This window comes from Drosophila virilis, chromosome X (genome assembly GCF_030788295.1).
Source record: "Drosophila virilis strain 15010-1051.87 chromosome X, Dvir_AGI_RSII-ME, whole genome shotgun sequence".
Lineage (NCBI taxonomy): Eukaryota > Metazoa > Arthropoda > Insecta > Diptera > Drosophilidae > Drosophila > Drosophila virilis.
In genome coordinates, this window is record NC_091543.1 from 26,156,848 (window position 1) to 26,180,795 (window position 23,948).

The 23,948-nt window shown below is 38.8% G+C and overlaps 2 protein-coding genes across 2 annotated transcripts; both read left to right on the forward strand.

Moving 5' to 3' along the window:
• Positions 1-1,455: 1,455 nt before the first annotated feature.
• ctp (cut up) lies at positions 1,456-17,734 on the forward strand. Its single transcript, XM_070211372.1, is given in 3 exon segments — positions 1,456-1,612; positions 8,305-8,465; positions 16,402-17,734. Coding segments are annotated over 2 exon segments (1,014 nt in total). The 5' UTR covers positions 1,456-1,612; positions 8,305-8,357; the 3' UTR covers positions 17,308-17,734.
• Positions 17,735-20,185: 2,451 nt separating this feature from the next.
• On the forward strand, positions 20,186-22,968 carry Pdha (Pyruvate dehydrogenase E1 alpha subunit). Its single transcript, XM_002055128.4, has 5 exons — positions 20,186-20,327; positions 20,568-20,636; positions 21,267-21,831; positions 21,902-22,224; positions 22,285-22,968. The coding sequence occupies exons 1-5, from the start codon at positions 20,268-20,270 to the stop codon at positions 22,465-22,467; spliced, it is 1,200 nt and encodes a 399-aa protein (XP_002055164.1). The 5' UTR covers positions 20,186-20,267; the 3' UTR covers positions 22,468-22,968.
• The last annotated feature ends 980 nt before the right edge of the window (positions 22,969-23,948 follow it).

Below are 23,948 nucleotides of genomic sequence, written 5' to 3' on the forward strand. Positions count from 1 at the left end.
AAAAATCAAAGAAATGCTAACTAACGGCCACACCCTGCATAAACACAATCTCTGCCCCTATCTGGCAGCCCTGAAATATTAGTCATCGGCAGCGCGCGCTTCAATGCTCTTGTAAGTTGTCGCTGCCTTGCTGGTTTTATCCCACACTCACACAAGCAGCTTATGTATGTACTTATAGCTGACACTAATAGCAGCAAGCAGACAATAGTGGTCCTGCTCGCACTTATGCTTCGAATGCCTGCTAATGTCTGTTGTTCGCTACAACTGCTCGTCATCAAGTTGCTTTCGCTTCAGCCATTGTAAAGGGAACAAATAAAAATTTCCAATTTTAATGTCAGGCCAGCCACACATGGTAGGTATAACATTTTGTAGATATGTACAAGTATATATAAAACTGCATATACTAACAAATAAGGATGCACTTGTTTTAAAAATAAATACCTAATATTTATATTATGTACATGGGTCAATATTGCGGGCGGGCAAAGTAATGGGAAATTGGACATTTGAATATGCGTTTTTTTTTCTTGTACTGAGGTTAGGCGGTTTAATCGGAGCTAGAGGGCAACATGTCCAAGCGATAGCCGATAGCGTGAGCAACCCTAAATCTGATGTGTCTGTTTTTCTCTATATTGCTTGTGCATGTGTTTCTACACATGTATGCACACTACAAGTGTGAATGCCAATGCCTAAATAAAATTTCTTCATCGCCAAGTGGTCAGAATAAATTAGAATGATATAGTAGCGTTATATAATATGAATAAAAAAAATTTATATTTTATTATGAATTCAATATATTAATTCACAGTCAACCTTTCAGCTTAGTAATTGGATTTATATTTCATTTTATTCATTTATTTTAAAATTTTGCTATCGAGAATTGCTTTTTATTGCAGTGTTGCACGGCACCGTTGCCGATAATTTTTGGAATGCTTCTAATTCTTCTACACATTTTAATATTATCTGTCAATTAAATATAGTTTAGTGCTCGGCAATGCCAAAGACATTAAGTGTATATGGTAAAGTTATCAGATAATAATTATATTTCTTCAAAATCTTTCTATCAGTTTGAATTTTGCGATTAGCGCGCTTTCATTTGTTGCCGTCAAATGCAACTCTGTTAAATTCGAAGTTAATGGTGATGCCGCGTTTATTTGTACTCGGTAGTTACTCATTATCAGATACCAAATACTTGATAGAAAACAGGTTTTTTCAATGTAATTACGATAATATTAAAGTATTGCACATTTTTTAATGAAACAATATGCATAAGTCAGAGTTTATATACACATTGGTGTTTAAAAATTTGAATAAGTTTTAAAAACTACTTGAAAAGTACTTGTTAAACGGTTAATATTCGTTACAAATATCTTCAACACTGCTGCCAGACGCAGCCTGCCAGAAGCGGCCTGCCAGACGCCACCAAAGCTCAGCCAATCAGCGATGAGCTAATTCGCATGTCGCCTACACTGATGGCATTTGGGCACCTCTGCGTCTGTCGGCTGCAATTCGATCGAAACAGTTCAACACAGGCAAGCAAGCAGCTCGCAACAAAGTGCGTTCCCAACCTAAAGTGTTATTTGAAATTTAGTCACGACGAGTGCGCTTAGCGGTAAACACAAATGTTCTTATTAACTAGCACACCTTCTAGTCTTTTCGTGTGCCAACAATATTTTGTTAATTTTTGTTAATGTTCCTGTTTTTGTTCTTAAGTGCTAAACGCGGCGTGCCAAATTTTTATTGCGTGCAAAATTGCCAAAAAGGAAATTATACATACACATGCACGCACACACACACTAAAACACACATGCAAACATACTCACACATTCCTATACAGCATTCAGTTTGATGGGTTAGGACAGATTTTTTTTTTTGCGCATTTTTTAGCTGAGATTATTCGAAAATGTACTTTAATTAGTAAACAGCTGTTGAATTAGCTACCAGGCCGCCAAAAGCATAGAAAAAAAACTTTTTGCCTTGACATACGGCAAATGATTGCGCGCAACTTCCCAAAGACAACGGCAACTTTACAACAATAACTAAGGTAAGTGAATTGTGTCGACGCGTGAGAAAAGTTCTAAGTTAAGTTGTGCAATAAATTGACATACTTACTTATATGCATGATTGTGTGTACATGTGCATGATCAATTGTTTGGGAGAGGGCTCGGGTATGGGTGCATAAGTTTCCGGCCGGAGCCAGAGATGGCGCCAGCAGGTTGACACTACACAACACTACCTAAAGCCGAAAACACGCAATTGGCCAAATGTTGTTTGGAGCAGGTCTCATTTCGACTACTTTTCATACGCCACTACTCAACACTATTCTATATTTAAAAAAGATAAAAAAAAAAAAAACAAACAAGAAACTGACTCAACACTGATTCGATTCCTTTCTATTATGTTTTCGACATTGCTTTATACGATTTCTGAATGCCTTAAACTCTATTGTGTGTAGCTTATTATCAAATAAAAGGCCCGTTTTCGAGTTGACGTCATTTGTTATTTCAGATTTAGATATTTGAGTTTTTTCTTTACCTAATCTGACGATTTATTTATGAGCATGCCTTGAGAGGTAATTATGGAGCTGAGAGCTTTTGTAGCAAACCGATTTGATAACTTGATTGTCGTGGGAGTGCGACTCACACACACACACACACACACACACCCACCCACCCACACACACTTGTCAAATTTGCCGAGCACCGAATTTGCTGCTGTGCAAATTGCGCACTAAGATCGTAGCATATGACCCTCTCTTTCTAATGCTGCCAACTCCTGCCAGCTTAGCGGAAATTTGATCTTTCCAAAACCAAATGTCAAATACTTTCTAAACGATCATAGGCTACGTTCTATGATAAGAAGACGAACAGACAACTTAAGTTGCAATTTATTTTATGGGCTTGGAAATGACATCTATATTAGATTTGAAATATGACGAAATATGACTTCAAGTAGATATATATACGTTTTGATTGCGAATCCATTCACTGGCGTTACTCTCTTCCCTCCGTTGGCTTACGTAAGACGATGTTATGAGAAAATGTAAAGATTGCAATATTGTTAATTAAAAACAGCTTCATTTTCAGGGAAAAACTGATAATTGGAAAAATTCGTGTACATAAGCAGACATGCATTTGCAGCATTTCGTAACGATGTCGTTTATTAATTCCGTAGCATACTTTGTAGGGGGACTGCACACACACACACACACGCACACACAGCTCTCATTTGATGCGCACACATAAATGCAATTACGTACTTACGCACACATAGACACACATACACACACACACACACACACACACACACACACACACACACAAACGCACACAGATCAGTTTGCGTAGATTGCGCATCGATTTGGCTGTCGTTCTTTTTGTAATCAACAAGCTGTCTCCGTTTGTCCAACTCTCAATGCATTTCTAATTGACTTAATCAGGAGAGCTGCCCCACCCCCCCCACCACCCCACCCCTTGTCCGTTCTCTGTAGTGCCTTGTGGCTGTCTACGTCATTTGCCTCACATTGTTGCATGCTGCATAATGCTGCCTCCTGCCTGCCAATTGCTGCATCCTTTTTGCGCGTAAATGAATTTCCATGAATTTATTATAGCGGGAGAAAAAGGCGAGAAAGCGTGGAGCGTAGGCGAGGAGCGTGTGTGGGCGGGATGGGCTAAGGCAAATTTGCCTCTTTGTGTGCGAGTGTGTGTGTGTGTGTGTGCCGACTTTTTACATTTTATAGTTGACCTACTATCATCGTCCACCTGCAACTCCCCCAACCCCACCTGTCCAACCTGTCTCCGCGCTGTCAATGAGTCAGTTAGTTTGTTAGCCAGCAAACTATTAGCAACATTTCCGCCTGCTTCCCCCCCTCATTTATTTGTCATCTCTAATTTGCATTCAACTAGAAAACTATATGGAAGCTGAGGGGCAAAAAGGTAAACTATTTGGATTTTTGTTTTGAAAAGTTCAATTTAATTAATTAATTGCAATAAAATGCCTCTATTTAAGTGCACTGACAGCCAATCTTAATTGTCAACGAACAAAATGACTGCAAATGCGAATTTATGCATTTGTTGTCACGTTCGTTGATATTTTTACCAAAATACATTTTCCGCTTAACATGCAGACAGGTAATTTATTTGAATAATAATTAAGTAAAATGCTTAATAAGGACAACTGCCATTTGGCTGCTAACTATCTGGGCTTGTGCTTCATCTGATGAACTTTATTAGACTGTTTAAGTGCGCAGAGTTCTCGGATGGATTCAAATGAAATTTGGGATACCATGATGAAGAGGCATCCTCATCGGGATAACTTCTGCATAAGTCGTTTAAGTGATGCGCAATTGAATGAATCCGTTTCGGGCAAAATACGTGACCATCTATTTTTATGTACTGGCTTGTTTGTGAAAAGCTTAAGCAATTGGTTGCGAATTCAAATAGCTTGTTGTTAGTCGCAGGGTGGGGCGAAAACCAAAATTAAAATAAACGGGAGACAAGCAAACAATGTCAGAATTATGAATTCAAAGTAGCTTTAATCCAGATTCTATAAATAAATAAATATATATATATATATATATATATATATATATATATATATATAAATATGGCTTAAAAACTCGTCGCCGTTTCGAGTTGGTTGTTCTACGGTTGAGGTTCCTTTATGGCCGCTTTGAATTACGCGCTGCTATCTTTTATATTCCTGGATAAGTTGATAGATACTTTTAACAGGAGCCTGATTATTTTTGTTTTTATACCTTAAACCCATTAAAAGTGGGTATAAGGGTATATTGTATTTGTGCAAAATCCAAATGTATGTAACAGGCAGAAGAAAGCATGTTCGACCCCATAAAGCATATATATTCTTGATCAGCACCAATAGCCGAGTCGATCTAGCCATGTATGTCTGTCTGTCTGTCCGTCTGTCCGTCCGTCCGTCAAGGATCTCAGAGCTAGAGACTTGAAATTTAGGTGTAGTTGCTCCTAGTGCCAGATCGAGTTTATTTCCGATAATCGATAACTTATTCCGTTTCCAAGCAATCGATAAATATCGATATCGATATCCTGTTTTTGGTAAATAATAAGAGCTAGAGTCACCAAACTTGATATGTTGCTTCTAAAATAGAATATATATATGCATTTGATGTTGGAAGAAGAGGCTTCAGGGTATCCCCTAGTCGGGAGCTCCCGACTAGAACCTCTTACTTGTTTCTATTAGAGCATATATAGCTCAAGCATAAGCATGCCAGTTGTTGCAAACATTCGCACGTGAATTGGCATCATGATTCGATCAATGTGACCCAGTCAAGTGGGCTAAAATTCAATTAGCGCATTGCATTAACCATAATCAGGTTGACAAGCATAGTAGATTGGTTATTCTGCAGACTAGTACAAAGGCACAAAAATCAATTGTGGCATATGGGAACACACATGAGCACACACAAAATAACAAATAAATAATTGAAGTGAAGTTATGGCAGCCGTTTTCGCTTGATTGCAATTCGAAATGGAAGCGTGTGTCGCAACGCAAAGGATCAAAAATATCGACATAGATGACTCCATGAAATATATATGTACACATATAGTGTTTGTCAGATAGCTTTGCAGCTTGGCTTGACGTTCGTCTGAAAGTCAAGAGATTTTCAAATGTTTTCCTAGCATATTATTAATATTTGATTTCTCGAAGCCATTCTATACGCATGCAGTTTGGCAAGTTCCTTCAAATTTAGCCACGCATCTAAGCATTCGCGTTTTTCCTTTGGCCCACCCTCAACGTAAGAATAAGGCTTGAAGTAGGTTAAGAAGTAGGCTTCTACTCCTATCTACGCATTCACCTTGCTCTCATCCAATATATTAATAACCCAGGTGTTAAGGATGTCCGCTAATATCTGCTTCACATCGACAGCAGCTAACATATGCAACATATTCCACATTGGCTCCTCATTATAGCTCTCATTGCTTTTATTAGCTGTGCTCAATTGCTCAAAAGAACACATTTTTGTTTGATTTTATTTCTACTTTGAATTAGGACAAATATTCTGCCTTTTTGTCAGGTAAAACCCTCAACTCTGCGTTTTGCCAATTACACTTTTGAATCGACTGATTGGTTGTTGCCTGAAATACATATGATATGCTTGTAAATGGCAAAACAATAAAATAAACCAAAATAATTTGTCTGAGTATGTTGTTTTAAGGGTTTTTGCATACAATCGTTGGGTTTGCGATTTCCGTAAGGAAAGGAAGCTTTAATACGAATTGCAGCTTTGAAGATCTTACGGCTTGTGCTGTGCGTTGATCACCAATCGTCATGCAGGCAGTCAGTCAGTCAGTCAGTCACTCAGTCTGTCAGTCACTTAGTTAGTCAGTCATTCAGTCAGTCAGTCAGTCAGTTATTCAGTCAGTCTGTCTGTCAGTCAGTCAATCAGTCAGTCACTCAGTCAATCAATCAGTCAGTCTGTCAGTCAGTCAGTCAGTCAGTCAGTTATTCAGTCAGTCTGTCTGTCATTCAGTCTGTCAGTCAGCCAGTTAGTCAGTCAGTCAGTTAGTCAGTCAGGCAGTCATTTAGTCAATCAATCATTCAGTCAATCAGTCAGTCGGTCATTTAGTTATTCAGTCAGTCTGTCAGTCAATCAATCAGTCAGTCAGTCAGTCAATCAGTCATTCAGCTATACAGTCAGTCTGTCAGTCATTCAGTCAATCAGTCATTCAGTCAGTCAGTCTGTCAGTCATTCAGTCAGTCAATCAGTCATACAGTCAGTCTGTTAGTCAGTCAGCCAATCAGTCATTCAGTCTTTCAGTCAGTCAATCAGTCAGTCAGCCAATCAGTCATTCAGTCTTTCAGTCAGTCAGTCATTCAGTCAGTCATTCAGTTATTCAGTCAGTCTGTCAGTCATTCAGTCAGTCAATCAGTCATTCAGTCTTTCAGTCAATCAGTCATTCAGTCAGTCAATCAGTCATTCAGTCAGTCTGTCAGTCATTCAGTCAATCAGTCATTCAGTCAATCAGTCATTCAGTCAGTCAGTCTGTCAGTCATTCAGTGCATCGAATAGAGAACCAAGTCAGTCGGGACAAACAGTTTTATATATAGAGATTCGAAAGCGTAAGTTCTCAGCTCAAATTTTACCCGTATCTTATTGAGTTCTTTAATTTTGTTTGCATTTGGTCGCATCAACGCAATTAACAGGGCATGCAGTATGATTATGTTCTGCTTCTTTGCATTGCTCTAGTTTTAATAGGTTTTGGTTAATAACATGACGTATTTTGCTGCATGTTGGCGCATTAGGAAATTGCATTTTTGTTTTTGTTTACGTTGTTTTACCGTGGATGCTGGCTTATAATCCTACACAATACGAAGGAACGAAACAAACAATAACAGGAAAAACAACAACAACAACAACAACAACAATACTAATAACACAAACGAACAGCAATAACAACAACATCACAAGCATAGCTCATGCAATATTCAGTTTTTGCCGTTGCATTGAATTTGAATTAGCAATAGTCGGCTTTGCTCTTGCTCTTGCTCTTGCTCTTGCTCTTGCTCTCTCGCTCTCACCCACTCGCGCTCTCCATCTCTCTCTTTCGCTCTCTCTCTCTCTTTTTGTCCTTGGCAGCAGCAGCAGTTGCCAAGGCCATGGTATGTGCTCTTACTGGCCCACAATATGTTATCGCAGCATTCGTTGCGCTTCTCGCACTGTTGCTGCTGCTCCTGCTCCTGCTCCTGCTCTTCACTCATTCGTTGCTAATTGATGTTTGTGTGTGTGTGGGTGTGTGTCTGTGTATGTGTGTGTGTCTTCTGCACTTTAATACGTGTTTTGTTCTGCGCTGTTTCCGCCTTGGCTGCGGGTGCGGCTGCGGCTGCGGCTGCTGCTGTCGTTGTCCAGAGCTCTTGGTCTGCTCCTCTTGATATTTGATTTGCAATGTTGTGCGCTGTTGTCGTTCATAATTAAATTGCCAGCGTTGCGCATTGTCGCCCGCCCACAAAAGTATGCAGTGCTTTATCGAAAACTGCGCGTGCGTCATGTGTGCATGTGTGCCCGTGTTCGTCTCTATGGCTGTGTGTGTGTGTGTGTGTGTGTGCGTGTGTATGTCCATAACTCTATTAAGAATTTGATTACAATGACAGCCACTGTTGCGTGATGTTGCTGTGTGTCTGTTGAAGTGCACAACTTAATGAACGCAGTTTCCTTACCTGACCTGACCCCCCCCTGCCCCAAAATGTATGCAACACTGTACTAATGAAATGTGAAATACTTGCACTACCCACACAGAGTGCAATTTCTGTTCTTCTTTTTAATTGCAGACGCAACGAAAGCCCTTTCAAGAGAACAACAGCAGTAAAACAAGCACGTAAACATGTCCGATCGCAAAGCTGTCATTAAGAATGCTGATATGAGCGAGGAGATGCAGCAGGATGCTGTCGATTGCGCGACTCAAGCCCTCGAGAAGTACAACATTGAGAAGGTAAGTTAAGATGAACAAAAATCGAATGAAATAGATTGATGGCAACAACTAGCACCAGAAGAATCCGATAATATCGCTTTTCTATACATTTTTTGCCATCTGAGTTGCAGTTGTATGGAAAAGTGGATTATATTGGATTTGAATTTCTGCAAAATACAGATATTTCCTTTTCCATTTCCATTTACTTGCAATTCCTATTACTCCATGTACAAATTTAATGTACACATTTAAAGACTAAACGCGCACGCATTTGGCTTAGTCACAGATTAAAAATACTTGTGCACAGCGTGTTGTGCATCCGACCATCAAATTATGAGCATTTGCGTAATATGTGCATGTGCGTAAATACACAGACAATTTTAGCATCGACAAATCCCGACCCTTTGAAATCTGAGAGCTGAAAGACATTTGGGTCACATTTGACGCACACAGAAAATGACGCAGAAACCCAAAGCCGGTTCAACTACGCTGTTGCATGCTCACGTGGGTGTTTAATGTGAATACTGAGTTTATATTTGTTCAATAGACGCACTTTTTGCCAATTTCACAATTTTCTCTTTCTGCAATGGTCTGTGACATTTCACTGAAAATTGCCAAACATTTCGTTTTACCAGCAAAAGGTTTCAAATAACTATTCGCATAATTGATTGGAAATTCGCATGTAATTGAAAATCAAAATTAAAATAAAAGGGCCCAAGCTTACTGCAATGTATTACGTGTGAATTCGAAGTTCATCTCTGTGTGTTTCTTAGAACTCGAAAGAGTGAAAGCTAGGCACAGTACAAGTTGTAGGAAAAAGGTAGTTTCAATTTGTACTGAAGTTAGCTAATGTCCTTCAAGACAAGGTTCTGGTATATTCCACCCGCAAGTGCAGGACAGTCGCAATAGTTGGGAAAATCGGTTATTCATTTGGGAAAGTGTTTCCACACTTTCTGCCAAATCCCATTCCCCATTCGTGGAAATGGGCGTGATGTTTCGTGCTTAAGCTCATATCCAAGGTTTCTTGTGAAAGTGTTTCACACGTTTTGCAAAATTCACTCGTTGACTGAACGATTTTATATCATACGCAAAACGATCTTTAAGAAATTAATTTTAAATTAGGTTATATTTATATTGAATTAAACTTAAGATGTTACGGATAAGTTTATATTTTCCACGTGCGGGCACTGCGTGAAATATCTAATATCTAAAATCTGAACGGGCAAGGCCGGGGAATTTCTGCTAGCCTTTATATAACTGACAAGTGTATGCTGCGTTAAAGCTCTAAGGAGACTGGAATATGGACTCTGATTATAGCTGGTGCAAATAAAGAGATTTATTTGTTGACTCGTTGGAAATGCTGAATGCAATAAAAAGTCTAGTCATATAATTAGTATCTCTCTTTGTGGCAGCTGCAAACGTATTATCATTGTACATTTGTACACAAGATCTGGGACATTTGCATATATATGTATATTCATGAATTAAATGTAAAAAAGGAAAAGGCACCATATAAATGTCAAGGAAGAAGGAATTAGATTGCACAAACAGATTTGCGACTTGGCTATTGATACTGTTCAAGTGTGTATATGTACAAGTTTAAAGAGAAATGATGAGGAAAACTTCAGAAATTCATTTGAATTTATAGTTTTCTTTTAGTCGTTCAAGCAGCTGAACATGGCAGATAACGGCTCAAATCCAAGGCAAGTGGGCGGCTGTTGGGCGCACCTGGTAACCAGGGCCATTAAAAAAAGCTGTGTGTGTTAGCTTGCATCCAGGTCGTAATCCTATTTGTATGAATTGTTAATTTGAAGCATTGTTGATGTTGAGTGCACTTCAAGCTTCTTCTGATTTGCGTTTAATTCCTTGGCAACCAGTTTGCCTAGAATCAAAGGATGAATGAAGCTGAATGCAAAACTTGATGCAGCCACGTGTTGTGGCTTTTGCCAAAACGATAACGGACATCATTAAATGCTCAGAGCTCATCTAGTTGGCCATCAAGTTTGTGTGCGTGTCCGTTGGCCCTGGTCAAGGGCAGGCATTAATATAAGCTTGGGGGCAACAAGAAATAGAATAATAATCTATCAGCTAAAATGAAGCAATGGAAATAATCAATAGACATGCGCTGAAGGCAACCGAATGGGGCATCTATCGATGCTACTAGCTGTCCCCTATGGTCCTGGTCAGTGCCGGTTGCGGGCCTGGATGTGGGCGTGAACATGGGCGTGTGGGCGTGGGCCTGAGCTACGGGTCGGGGTCTGGTTGTGGGTGTCAGAGCCTCTGTCAATGCCAATGGCAGGTGCCAAGGCAAGGCCTTGAGAACAGAAGGCATTGCTAGCGGGAGAGAGAGAGATAGAAAAAGAGAAAGAGAGGTAAAGAGAGAGGGTGAGAGCTAGAGAAATCACAGCAAGCAAGTGCAGGGGTTGTTAAGTGTGTGTGTGTGTGTGTGTGTGTGGTTGTGGTTGTGTATGTGTCCGAGTGTGTGCGTCTGCTAATTGAGTAGTTAAAAGGAAAAAACATCATTGCGATGCGCGCCCCTCCGGAAAGTATGCTACAGATTTTTCACTGCTGCTTACATAGTTGTCAGTGGTTTTCTTGATGTGTGTGCGTGTGTGCGTGTGTGTGTGTATGTGTGTGTGCGTGCGTGAGTTTGTGTGTGTATTAGGCTAACGACGCACGCTGTGCGTCACGCCCACAGACTGCCCGCCGTCACCTGCCTCTCGTTGCTATAAATAAAATATATGCCGTAAAACGCATACATACGCATACGCACGCACAGAAGCGGCAGAAGCACACGCACACACACACATACACATACACATCCAGGCAGACAGACAACAAGTGTGTGTATGTATGGGGTAGAGAGCGCGATTGATTGCCTTTGTTTGCCATAGCTTTTGTTTGTTCTTAATGCATGATAATAGCAATAATATTAATAATAAGAATAATAAAATAGTGTCATGCTTCATGCTGTGTTGTGTATTTGTATGTGTGTGTGTGTGTGTGTGTGTGTGTGTATGTGTATCTTGTGTTAATTGCATTATATTCGACAATTATGTTTGGTATGTTAATAAAAATGCCTTTTACTACTTTGGCAATTCAATATAATTAATTAAAAATTGATTTAATTATATTTACATGTTTTTATTTATTAAAAACAGTTTTTTATGTTAAGTTATTTCACTTTTGCCATTGTAAATATGGTACGGTTCAGTTTTCGCTTTAGGCTGGGCTCTTTTTTTATCTAGTTTAACGAATGGCTACCAATACCAAAGCTCGAACTTTCTTTCTACAGTAAACACATGGGGAAAAGCTGTTCAATATCATATCAAAATATATGTCAAGTGACTTTTATAGCTCAAATATATGTTTATTGAAAATTTGATATATTGCAAAATGTCTCTAGTCCAAACAGTCATTCAAAAATACTAAATAATATTCTGTTTGTTTTAGATTTTTTAAATTGGACTGCAATTCAGAATAACGCTTTTATATCTGAAACACTTTAGTCTTTAATATACATATATATATATATTAGTATAAAAAGGATTCGTTCTTATGATTTAATAAAGTTTTGCATAATTATAGGTTAATTCACAGAAAATTTAGTTTAACTTCGTAAAGGCAATTCAGGGACCTTTTATAAATTTGATTACGTTTTCTATAACGCCTGACGCGTTTAATTTTTACAAAATCTGTCAAAGCTCTATTGATTAAATGAATTATTCTTGTTTTGATCAAAGTTTGCTATTTTAATTTCTTTTTATACCCTGAACCCATTTAAAATGCGTATAAGGGTATATTGTATTTGTGCAAAATCCAAATGTATGTAACGGGCAGAAGAAAGTATCTCCGACCCTATAAAGTATATATATTCTTGATCAGCATCAATAGCCGAGTCGATCTAGCCATGTCCGTCTGGCTGTCTGTCCGTCTGTACTTATGTATGAACGCAAGGATCTCAGAACATATAAGAGCTAGAGACTTGAAATTTTAGATGTAGGTGCTCCTAATGCCTGCACGTATCGATTTTGTTTCCGATAATCGATAACTTACTCTGTTTCCAAGCAATCGATAAATATCGATATCGGTATCCTGTTTTTGGGCAATTTTGGTAAATAAAAAGAGCTAGAGTCACCAAACTTGACATATAGCGTCTTAAATAAAATATATATATGCATTTGATGTTGGAAGATGGCGGTTCAGGGTATCCCCTAGTCAGGAGCTCCCGACTAGAACCTCTTACTTGTTTTTTATATAAACAATATTTTCAATATTAATCAATTAGCATTAACAAGTTTTCAAAGTTCCATTCAATAATTGCCCTTCTCTCGCATCATGGTTTTTTAAACATAATTTGATTGATTGATATTTTGCACAAGGGAAAATCTGTTGATATACCTTTATTTATATATAGATTTATGAAACATACCTAAATTTGATTAAGCGAAAATGCATTTTATTCGAACAAAAGGCCAACAAAGTAGCAAACACAAAAAAGCAATAACTTGGTATCCAATAGATACGCAACTAGCACACCATTACACAAGGGGTAAATGGGCACACACACACTCGCACACACAGTCGCACACACGCACCAAATACATATACACGGCAGTGCAGAGCAAATTATGTGCTTTATATATGTATATATATTTTTAGGGGCGCTCAACCTTTCGAGCGGCTTAAGTTCTATCTACCAAAAGGGAGGGTGTGTGTGCGTGTGTGTGTGTGTGGGTGTGTGTGGGTGTGTTCGTGTGTTTTGCCTTGGCTGTGGCAGCGATTTAAAGACAAAATCCCCAAAATAAGCCAAAGCGAGGCTAACAAAGCAAACAAACCAGCAAAAACCAAGCGAACTAAGCCAAATTAAATCAATTTTTCCGCATCGTTTGCGTTTGGCTTATTTAAAAATAAATTTAATTAGTTTTTTTTTTTTTTATTATTTATTTTTCATTTTCTTTTCCATTACCATTACCTGCAATTCATTTATGATGATTTCTGCTTGATTTATTTTTGTGTGTCGCCGAATATATTTTGGGTCGCTGGTTGGGGGGGAAAAACATTTTGCGTGGCCAAATGTTTAATCAATATGCGGCCAAATATATCCGTGAAGTCCCCCCCCCCCCCCTCGCTCACCCGTACGCCTGGCAGGCAGGCGCTGCTCCACTCAGCTCGACATCCTTTGACATATAGAGTACATGATTTAAGCAGGGTATTGCGATGACGAGCCCAAAAATAAATATTGTTTTTAGCCAGACTTTGGATATCAACCGATATGATGCGATATTGCTGATATAATGGGCAAATAGTCTAAAGCTTTGAGCGAAACATTTCTTGCGATTGACTTCAGAATAAAACAAATAATACTGAAAATAGCAGGACAAGTGTAGAGAATTTTAAAGCTTGTACCTATTCTCATAAAGAGTCTGCCCTTCTTCATTTTGAATACTTGATTTGGTTTTGGTATTTGTGTCCAAAAATGTCCAGCAGCAAATTGCAGAAGCTACATATGTCTAGGCACAGGTAGATTGTGTTGCATGTGTGGATAACTTTAATGGTGGAACGTGCTGTTAGCTTTGCCCGCTGCTCTTAGGCGAGCAAGTTGTGTGTTCAATTTTTTGGCGTTGCCAAAACAAATTGCTTGACGTTGTTGGGGCCCTTTCGTGCACCTGGACGTGTATTTAGCGAGCCCCCAATTGAATGTGTAAAACAGTCAACGCAATATTGTCGTTTGACACGACACGAAATAATAGCAAGAAAACAAGAACAAGAACAAGAACAAAACTAAAGTAAACTTAGAAATAACTTTATAGCGATCATGTCCTCGAATGGGTGGCATGGCAGTGGAGGAGGGTATATGTATTTGCGGGGCAGTTAAGGTTTAACATTCAACATTGTCACAAAAGCCTTTTGAATTTGTTTTGTTCTAGGTTTCCTTTTGGGGTCATTGGGTTAAGTTTACGACTTGGCACGACGCATTTGTTGTCAAGTTTTGTCTACACGCTTCTCTTCCACAATTTGCCATTCGCTAAACCCGCAAATCTGTTCCCTCAACTATTGTAAAAGCGAAAACTTTTCGATTGTTTTAAGTTCCTTGCGTTTTCATCCCTTTTCACTTATTGTAAACGGTTGAATTTTGTTGTTACCGGCTTTATTTTTTTTTATCATAAGTGAATATGTTTGATATATCCTGTGCATTCTATTGTGAAACATGAATCATTCGATTCAATATGCTTATTTGTTTTATTGACATGTTTTTGTCGATATTTTTAAACTAAACATAAAATAGTCGAAATACCTTCAACAGACTTTTTAAATATCTGACCAAAAAAGCAATAAACAAACCAAATTATAATTAAGTTCGTTTTCGCACATTGCACTCAAAAATCATGTCAGTAGTTGACATTCATGTTAAAAGTTTGTGCAAGTGTGGCAACGCCAGGTTCTAAAAGTTGGCAAAATGTTAAAAAGAGTTCATATCCCAATGTTAAGCTGCTTGTAAGTTGCCCTGTGCAAGAAAAGCCAAGTTGTAAACGCATTGACAAATCTTGTATTTTATTAAAAAAAAACTATTTATTTACAAAAAAAAAGTCGTCAGCCCCTTCAGATATATTGTTGTATTTGAATACATTTACGAAAAAAGAAACGCCTTATATATGCTTTATTCGGAACTTTTAGCAAAATTATTTTGTAAATTGTAAATTTTTGTTATCAACAAGCAACATTTTATTATAAGTTTTTATCATTTGATGCCAAATAAAAGGAAATGTTTAGTTAAATAAAATCTCAGTTAATTTCAATAAATTTTTCGCTGTGCTTTCACTGCAGATCCTAGACAGGCAATATTTTTGGCTGTCTCTATATCGAGCACTGGAATCCTTTGTTAGTCTGGGTGCATTGGCAAGTCGATGGTTGAAAAGGGCATCATGGTTGTATGCAAATGTTTGTAACAGGCAGAAGGAACCTATAAATTATCAAGAGAAGCAACTGATTCGTTGTGGCCTGTTGTGAAGTTTGAATTATATAATCTGCTACATTTTAACCCATTTGCACCACATCGATTAACATTAATACGGATACATATCTCGTTTTGTGTATTCAGATTAGAACTGTAACACTTTTTGTATATCTTCGCTCAATCCTCAATCCAAAAATTCAGACAACATTTGTTACATTAAAGGTAAAGCCTTGCGCCTTAGCATTTGCGCACTTTTATCAGCCATTTTTGAGCATTGTAAATTTCATAGTGATCGGACTATAAACACCGAAGTTAATCAAGAATGCTTTGTCCACAGAAGCTTTTGTGTGAGTATCTAGAGAAGGAAGCTAACAGCTAGATGCTCAGTCCAGGGTATATTGCAGTCGGGCGCCTTAGACTGAAGCACTCTTGTTATTCTTTTGTCATTTGTTTTTTTTTTTTGCCTGTTCGTGTGTCGTCTGTTTGTGTAACCCTGGCTTTAGCCATCAAAACGACTGGCAATGACCTTTGGCATTTGCCAATTTGCCGCTGCATTCGAAACTATACAAGTTCACACATCTGTATGTGTGTGTGTGTGTGTGCCTTTGTGTTGGTCCAGTGGTGCTCAAACTGTGCGCTGCCAAGTGTGCTACACCGAATATTGCTAACCAACCAGCGAAAGGCAGGATAAACAACAACAACGACAACAAGAACAACCTCAACTAACTCATTAACACAGAAAACTTTTTGGTATTTCCCGTTTCCCGCCCCCCTTCCCCCTCTTGCAGCCAGTTTTTGAGGTCACACACAGGTTTGGCTTGCCGCCTGCGTTATGAGCGGAGGGAGGGTGTAGCTTGTTGAGGGAATGAAATGTTGGTCGGTTGGTTTTCGGTGTTGGTTTTGGATTTTGCTATTTTTTAGAGTTTCCATCGCCGTCGCGAGTTTTTTAGCAGCCACTTGAAGCAATTACTAATATGTCGCTCTCTATTCTTATTGCAGGATATTGCGGCTTATATCAAGAAGGAATTCGACAAGAAATACAATCCCACATGGCATTGCATTGTGGGCCGCAACTTTGGATCGTATGTGACACACGAGACGCGCCATTTCATATACTTTTATTTGGGCCAGGTGGCCATTTTATTGTTTAAGAGCGGTTAAAGTATTGTCGAGTCGGATGAAGTGGTGGTCAGGAGGCTGGAGGAGCAACAGCAGCAGCAGCAGCAGCAACGTTTACAACAAGAGGAAGCGTCAGCTGCAGCTGCAGCTGCTGTTACGCAGCGGGAGGGGCAGCAGCAGCAACAACAGACAGGGGATTTAGATGTGCAGATGGAAGTGGAGCATGGAGAGGAGGAGGAGGAGGTGGAGCAGGAGCAGGAGCAGCAGCAGCAGCAGCAGCTGCAACTGCAACTGCAACAGGCAACAACATCAGCGGTTGACAACGATGAGGAGTTAATGGAACAGCAGCAGCAACAACAGCTAGAACAACAAGAATCATTTGAAGATATGGAACTGGATCTTGAGGAACTGGCGTTACCAAACGTGATGCAACATTACGTTGAGTATGCGGAGGAGCAGGAACACGAGCACGAGCACGAAGACGAACACGAAGACGAACATGAGCAGGATCCAGATCCAGATCCAGAGCAAGATGATAATGTTGAAGAAGATGATAATGACACCATAGTGGAGGACAGCGACGCAACCAGTTGCAGCAGCTGCCTGCGTGCCGAAATGGAGGAGGCTGAGTATCAGCAGCAGCTGCAGGAGCAGCAGGAGCAGCAGCAACAACAGCAGCAGCAGCAGCAACAACAGCAGCAGCATCAGCAGCAGCTTGCGTCGTCATCAACAGAATCGCCAGAGCCGCCGTCTCCGCCGTCTCTTCCACCGACAGACATCATCTGAAGCAGTTGCTGTTGCAGTAGCTATCGCATCCTGTACAGCTTTTCTTTGAAGGCCGCCCAAAGTCGTAGGAGCTAAATAAAACATAATACAATAGGCACACACACATACACACACACACACACACGAACACACACACATTTATACAACTGCTAGGCATTACCATTGTATGAATCGACTTACGCAACAGTTGGACCAACGCTGTTTTATTTCTATCTATATATCTGGTCAGTTTTCCTTGACACCCCATTCCAATTCCTCCTTATTCCGTGTACCATTTAAGTTTTTTTTACAATTTTCGTTTCAATTAAGATTTTTTTTTTGTTGCTGCTTTGCTTTAGTATTTATGAGTTTGGACACAGAAAATGCCTAATTGTAATTGTAGTTGTTTAACATGGAAAATTGTAACATAAAAAACAGAAAAAACACACATTTTATTGCATTTTTGATATGTTTTCTTTTGAACTATGTTTTTTTTTTTCTATATATTTTTATTTTGCGCCCAATGGTTTTGCACGCTGGTTGGCGTCTTGGCTTAGCATGTGCAGCAACCGATAAATGAGCAGCTAATCACAGATACACACACAAAGACAGAAGACACACACACACACACACACACACACACACACACACACACACACACACACACACACACACACTACACTGGCATACATAGCACAGGCAACAACCACCACTGCAACCGAACGAACAAGCTACAAAAAAGAATAGAAGAACAATTTTTTTGAATACCATATTGTTTTTTTGTGCGCAATCCAACTACAGATAAAAACTAAAACCCACAAAACTGTGCTGCAATAATGGATGTGAATTGGTATTTGGATATTTGGAACTACTTTCCATATTTGTCTGTGTGTGTGTGTTTTTTTTTGAGCAATTTTTAAAGTTGTCTCTCGAAACGTTTTGGGCAGCAGCAGTAAAATAAAATGTAGTTGGATTTGCTATGAATTTGCTCTGGTTTTTTGTATCTCAATTGTTAAATCGATTGAGCAGATAAAAAAAAAAAACAAAAATAAATAAATAAATGAAAACAAAATATAAATATCCATCCACAAACAGACATTCAATGTGCGGAAAAGAAAAACAAATCAAGAAAAATAAAAAACCAAGAGTAAAGCAAATTATTAAATAACCATGAAATATCATGATAATTGTCATCTTGTCGTTATATATGTGTGCAATATGTATGTTCTTAAAACTTAATTTTTTTTTTTAAATCAGCAAAATAAGCAAAGTAACACAAAAACAAAAAGTAAATATATATTGAACTTAAATTGGTGTAAATTATGCGAACAAAGCAAACAAATATTAAAGAAACAAAAATAAAAAAACATTAAAAACAAAAAAAAAAACTTCAAGAAAACGGAAGCAGAAAGAATTAAGTAATCGACTAAACAGCTTAAGCTAAAGAAGAGCTGCAGATAAATACATACATACATACGTAATTTCCTATTCACACAGCAACAGGATATTTATCCATCTGCCGGCGTTTTGCAGCACTCACCATAGCACACCCACACACACACACACACACACACACAGACACACACATGACACATTTGCCGTTACTTTTTTATACACCGCACCACTCTTTGCCACATTTACGTTTTAGAATTTTGCTGCACGTTTTCACACAACTATGTACTATTTATGCTAACGGTAAACAACATATACCTACACACACACACACACACACACACACATAAGAAATAACCAAACTAGAGAAACGAAAAGTATGTTTTCTTTAAATGACTATACATATACATATTGAAACCCACTCCAACAGACACAAGAGGACTTCTAATAAGTGTTTATATATATACAATACATATTAAAAAAGCATAATTTTTTTGTCATAATGCAAAATATTTGTGTGCTACAAAAGCATTAAAAAAAAAAACAAAAAAAAAAACTTTGATGTATAACTTCAATGGAAACAGAAAAAAAAGAACAAATTGATATGAAATGAATGGGAAAATCAAGAGAAATTCAAATGATTTGTATTGTAAGGCTAGGCTAGATAAATATCTGCCGAGTTTAGAGAAAGATTCGAATTTGTTATAATTTTCATTTTCAGTTCTAGTATCATTGACTTTACCGTTGCATAACGGTAAACTGATTTTAGTAGCGTTCAATTCTCTTTTATTCAACTCGCAAACTCAAAGAATCGAGCTGCCGCTTCCTTTTAAAAAAGCAAACAAACAAACAAACAAACACAAAAGACACGAAGAACAAGCTTAAAACTTAGTTTGTAACTTTAATTTCCTATAGTTGCTTTATACTATATATTATTTACATGTGTATTCATTTCTATAAGTATCGCGTTCTTCGACAGGCTCTATTGAATTTTATTGTGCATGAAATGAGGATTGCATAAGTTTTTTGTAAGAATTAGTAAATTATATGAAAACGGTGGAGAAATGGAACATATAAAAGTATATACGAGTAAGAAGACATGTGAAGAAAAACAAAAACCAAATGGAATCTTTAATGTGAAATAAAAGTACTTCTTGAAAACCATGAAAGTCTTTTATTTACGGAGGGTTATAAAATATAATTCAACATGCAGCAACAAGAAGAAATTGATATCTGTTCAAGTGAAGAGCATGCAAGCTATGAATTTAAAAGTAAACACATTATCATTTTGGAGTTTATTGTTTTGTTAATATTGATCAACAAATTTGATAAATCATTGGCAAGAAATTCGTACATGTGCAAATGTAGTGTGACCATATCTTTTGAGTATATCGCTGAATGAAATTCGTATTGTGACCATACTTTTTGAATATATCGCTATCGATTTATTTGGTACTTTTTGCAGTATATTTTATGTAATATGGCTTATTTAGTAACATTTGACGTTGAAAATTGCGTATTTTTTGTGGCCATTGGCCAGCAGCTGTTACGCGAACGAGAGAGAATAGTCCAAGCCGAAAGCCGTCGAAATGTTGCGTACGTTGTCGCGCGTTAGTGAATTGCCAATTATTGTAAAACAATTGCAAAAAGTACGTAACTGTAAAGCAGCCGTTGCTGTCACTAACAAAACTCTTGTCACTGTCACCAATACAAACCAACAACAACATACAAAGCAAGCCAACAGCAGCAGCAACAATAGCAACAACTACAGCATCAACCGCAACAACAAGTACAACAACCACTGGACAACGCAGCAGCAACAACTTAAAAATCATCTAAGATTTGACAGCAGACGCAGTTATTCATCGTCATTTTTCGGTTTATTCCAGAATGCAGCACAGTCCGGTGTCGCAAAGACCAACAATTATGCCACGGAAGCGACCGTGCAGGTGAATCGAGTAAGTACATAAAGAGATACACCAACAACTAATCCGTTCTAGCTAAAAGAAAAAACGCTAGTGATTACATAATGCGTCTGTGTGTGTGTGTGTTTGCATGCGTGCGTCCGTCCGTCCGTTCATTTTTGTATGACCTGATTGCACAGAGTTGCATTTTCGCGTTTTGGTCGTCGATTAGCAGAATTGCCGGCCCCAAGGTCACTAACTGACACTGTCTTACAAGCAGCGCGTGACCGACGTCGGCAGCGGCAGCTACACGCACTTTCTTATCAGCATGCAGCAGCAGCGGCAGCAGCAGCCCTGCGCTCTCCAACGCTTTAAATTGATCGACGGGTTATGCAAAAAGAGCGCTGCATTTCTCTCGCACAAGTTTTCTGAAAGAACAAATTGAATTCAAATCAGAGCGAGATCAAATTAATAGAAAGAGCTTCAAACAATGTTGTATGAACACATAGTATTATTATTATTATACTGAAAAATACCTGATTTATAAAAAATGGCAACACTTGCATGGAAAACATTGGGCACCTGTCTCTCTTCCGCGCACATTTATTTAGACATTTTCTCACTCACTCGCACACTCTTTGTATACCTTTCTCTGTCGCTGCCGTGTGCGTCTAATTGGAATAGCCCTTCAAACTACATCGCTTGGAGGAGGGACCCGAGACCACAGTGAAGCTTACAAAGGATGAGGCGCTCAAATACTACACACAGATGCAGACAATCAGACGCATCGAGACGGCCGCAGGCAATCTGTACAAGGAGAAGATCATTCGCGGTTTCTGTCATCTGTATTCGGGTCAGGAGGCCTGCGCCGTTGGCATGAAGGCAGCTATGCGGGATGTTGACAATATTATATCGGCATATCGTGTGCACGGCTGGACCTATTTGATGGGCGTGCCACCTTTGGGTGTGCTTGGCGAGCTGACAGGTGTACAGAGCGGTTGTGCGCGCGGCAAAGGCGGTTCCATGCACATGTACTCGCCAAATTTCTTTGGCGGCAACGGTATTGTTGGCGCCCAAGTGCCGCTTGGCACCGGCGTCGCTCTTGCCTGCAAATACAAGGGGAACGGCGGCATGTGCCTCGCCCTTTATGGTGATGGTGCTGCCAATCAGGGCCAGGTCTTTGAGGCCTACAACATGGCCTATCTGTGGAAGCTACCCGTCATCTTTGTCTGCGAGAACAACAATTATGGTTCGTAAATTGGCACATTTCAGCATATAGATATATCTGTATCTAATCCGCGACACTAATTTTGCGACAGGCATGGGCACCAGCTCTGAACGCGCCTCATGCAATACGGACTACTATACGCGCGGCGATGCCCTGCCCGGCATTTGGGTGGACGGCATGGATGTGCTGGCCGTGCGCAGCGCCACCGAGTTTGCTATCAAGTATGTAAACGAACAAGGCCCACTTGTTATGGAGACGAATACCTATCGGTATTCGGGACATTCCATGTCCGATCCCGGCACATCGTATCGTACGCGCGAGGAAATCCAGGAGGTGCGCCAAAAGCGTGATCCAATCACCTCCTTCAAGGAGCTGTGCATCGAGCTGGGTCTTATTACCACCGATGAAGTTAAGGTCGGTGCTGCCAAGATTTCGAAAAGCAACGTTTTTTTCTAATTGCAAATTATTGTGCAGGCCATTGATCTGAAAGTGCGCAAGGAAGTGGATGAAGCTACCGCCCTAGCCAAGGGCGGTACTGAGCTGGCTCTTAGCCATTTGTGGACCGATGTCTACTCCAATTGCTTGGAGCCCAAACTGCGCGGCACCAATGGCTACAATATTGATCACATCCAGGAGCGGAAGGGTGTCAATCATTAAACAGTTTAAATGCAACGATTCTATAAGATACATATACCCATGCACACACACATATATACACACACACACACACAGACACACACGAGCCAGACCTACACACACGCATGCATAACAAGCGAAATCTCTAGATCTTAAGCCCAAAGTTGATGTTAGAACATTTTGTTTTTCGAGTAGATAAAATGCGTATACTACGCGATTTGAACGCGTGCAATTGTGAATGAATAATAGTTTTTCGTTTAGACATAAAATTTACCCACACAGACACACACAAGCACACACAAATACAGACAAATACAAAGACATACAGATACAAAGACACAAGGTAGCTAACCACGAATTATGCACACCCTGCCCTACCCCCCCAAGAAACACACACTTTAGACCCAAAGTCAATCACTCAACCTGGGCCAGTGGCAACAGCAACGGATATTATATGAACGTGTTCAATATGGTTAAAGCGAGGTGTAAATTGTTGAAATATAAAGTAAATACATACGTAAACAGGTTGTGAAATTTTATGAACTATTTGGGCAATTGAAAAACGCAGCTTATGAAAAGAATATATGGAGCAAAATATATATAGTCTTTACTAGCGAACCCGGTTTACCATTTTTGTTGGCAGATCTTAGGCAGTGCCGTATTAAATCTAATACGTAGTTGTTTTAATTGTTTCACATTCAATAGCTTAATTTTCTTCCTATTGTTACTATGAGATCCTTATAATATTACAGTTTGACTTTGATTTGTATTTAAAGTTAAAGTTAGACTTATCAGACTTGTAATGGGCTATCAATGAAAACAAAAAAAAAACGCTTCAATTTTATGCAATTTTTTCTATAATACCTTAATGAAATAGTTGTCCGATTATCAAAAAAGCTTTACAAAATATAGATGGATGTTATAGAGCTTGTATTAAAAAAAATTGTTCTTGAAAACTAAACGTGGGACTGCTCCTCATTGACTTATAAACTGTAGTAGCCCATATGGGCCATATCTGACAAATCTATGTTTCGAGTAAAACGAGGAATGTTTAACAAGTGTTTTCCAAATAATTTCAATGCTTAGTTTTTGTTATTGCGATCAAGAACATAAATCAATATACATAAAATGCACATGGATTATATTTCGAAATATCCTCCTGAATGCATATTAGGTATATTTGAATATTTAAAAAGGGCCTAGGTAAGGGTTATCTTTGGGTGTGCTGCGCTAAGATTAAAATATTTCTATACCCTGAACCCATTGAAAATGGTAAAAAAGGGTATTATGTAGAGCTTCTAGAATATTATATATATATCAAGTATCTTTCATTTTATACCTATCGCCATCTTCATGCGCTTCTACTTCCAATTCTATTAATAGCATTGCGATTGCGATTGTTTTCTATGTTGCTATTTTTATTTATTTTTTCTCAATAATACTCAATTATTTGTGTGTCTACTGAGTAGATTTATCTTTATTACTTCAAACGAACGCGTTGC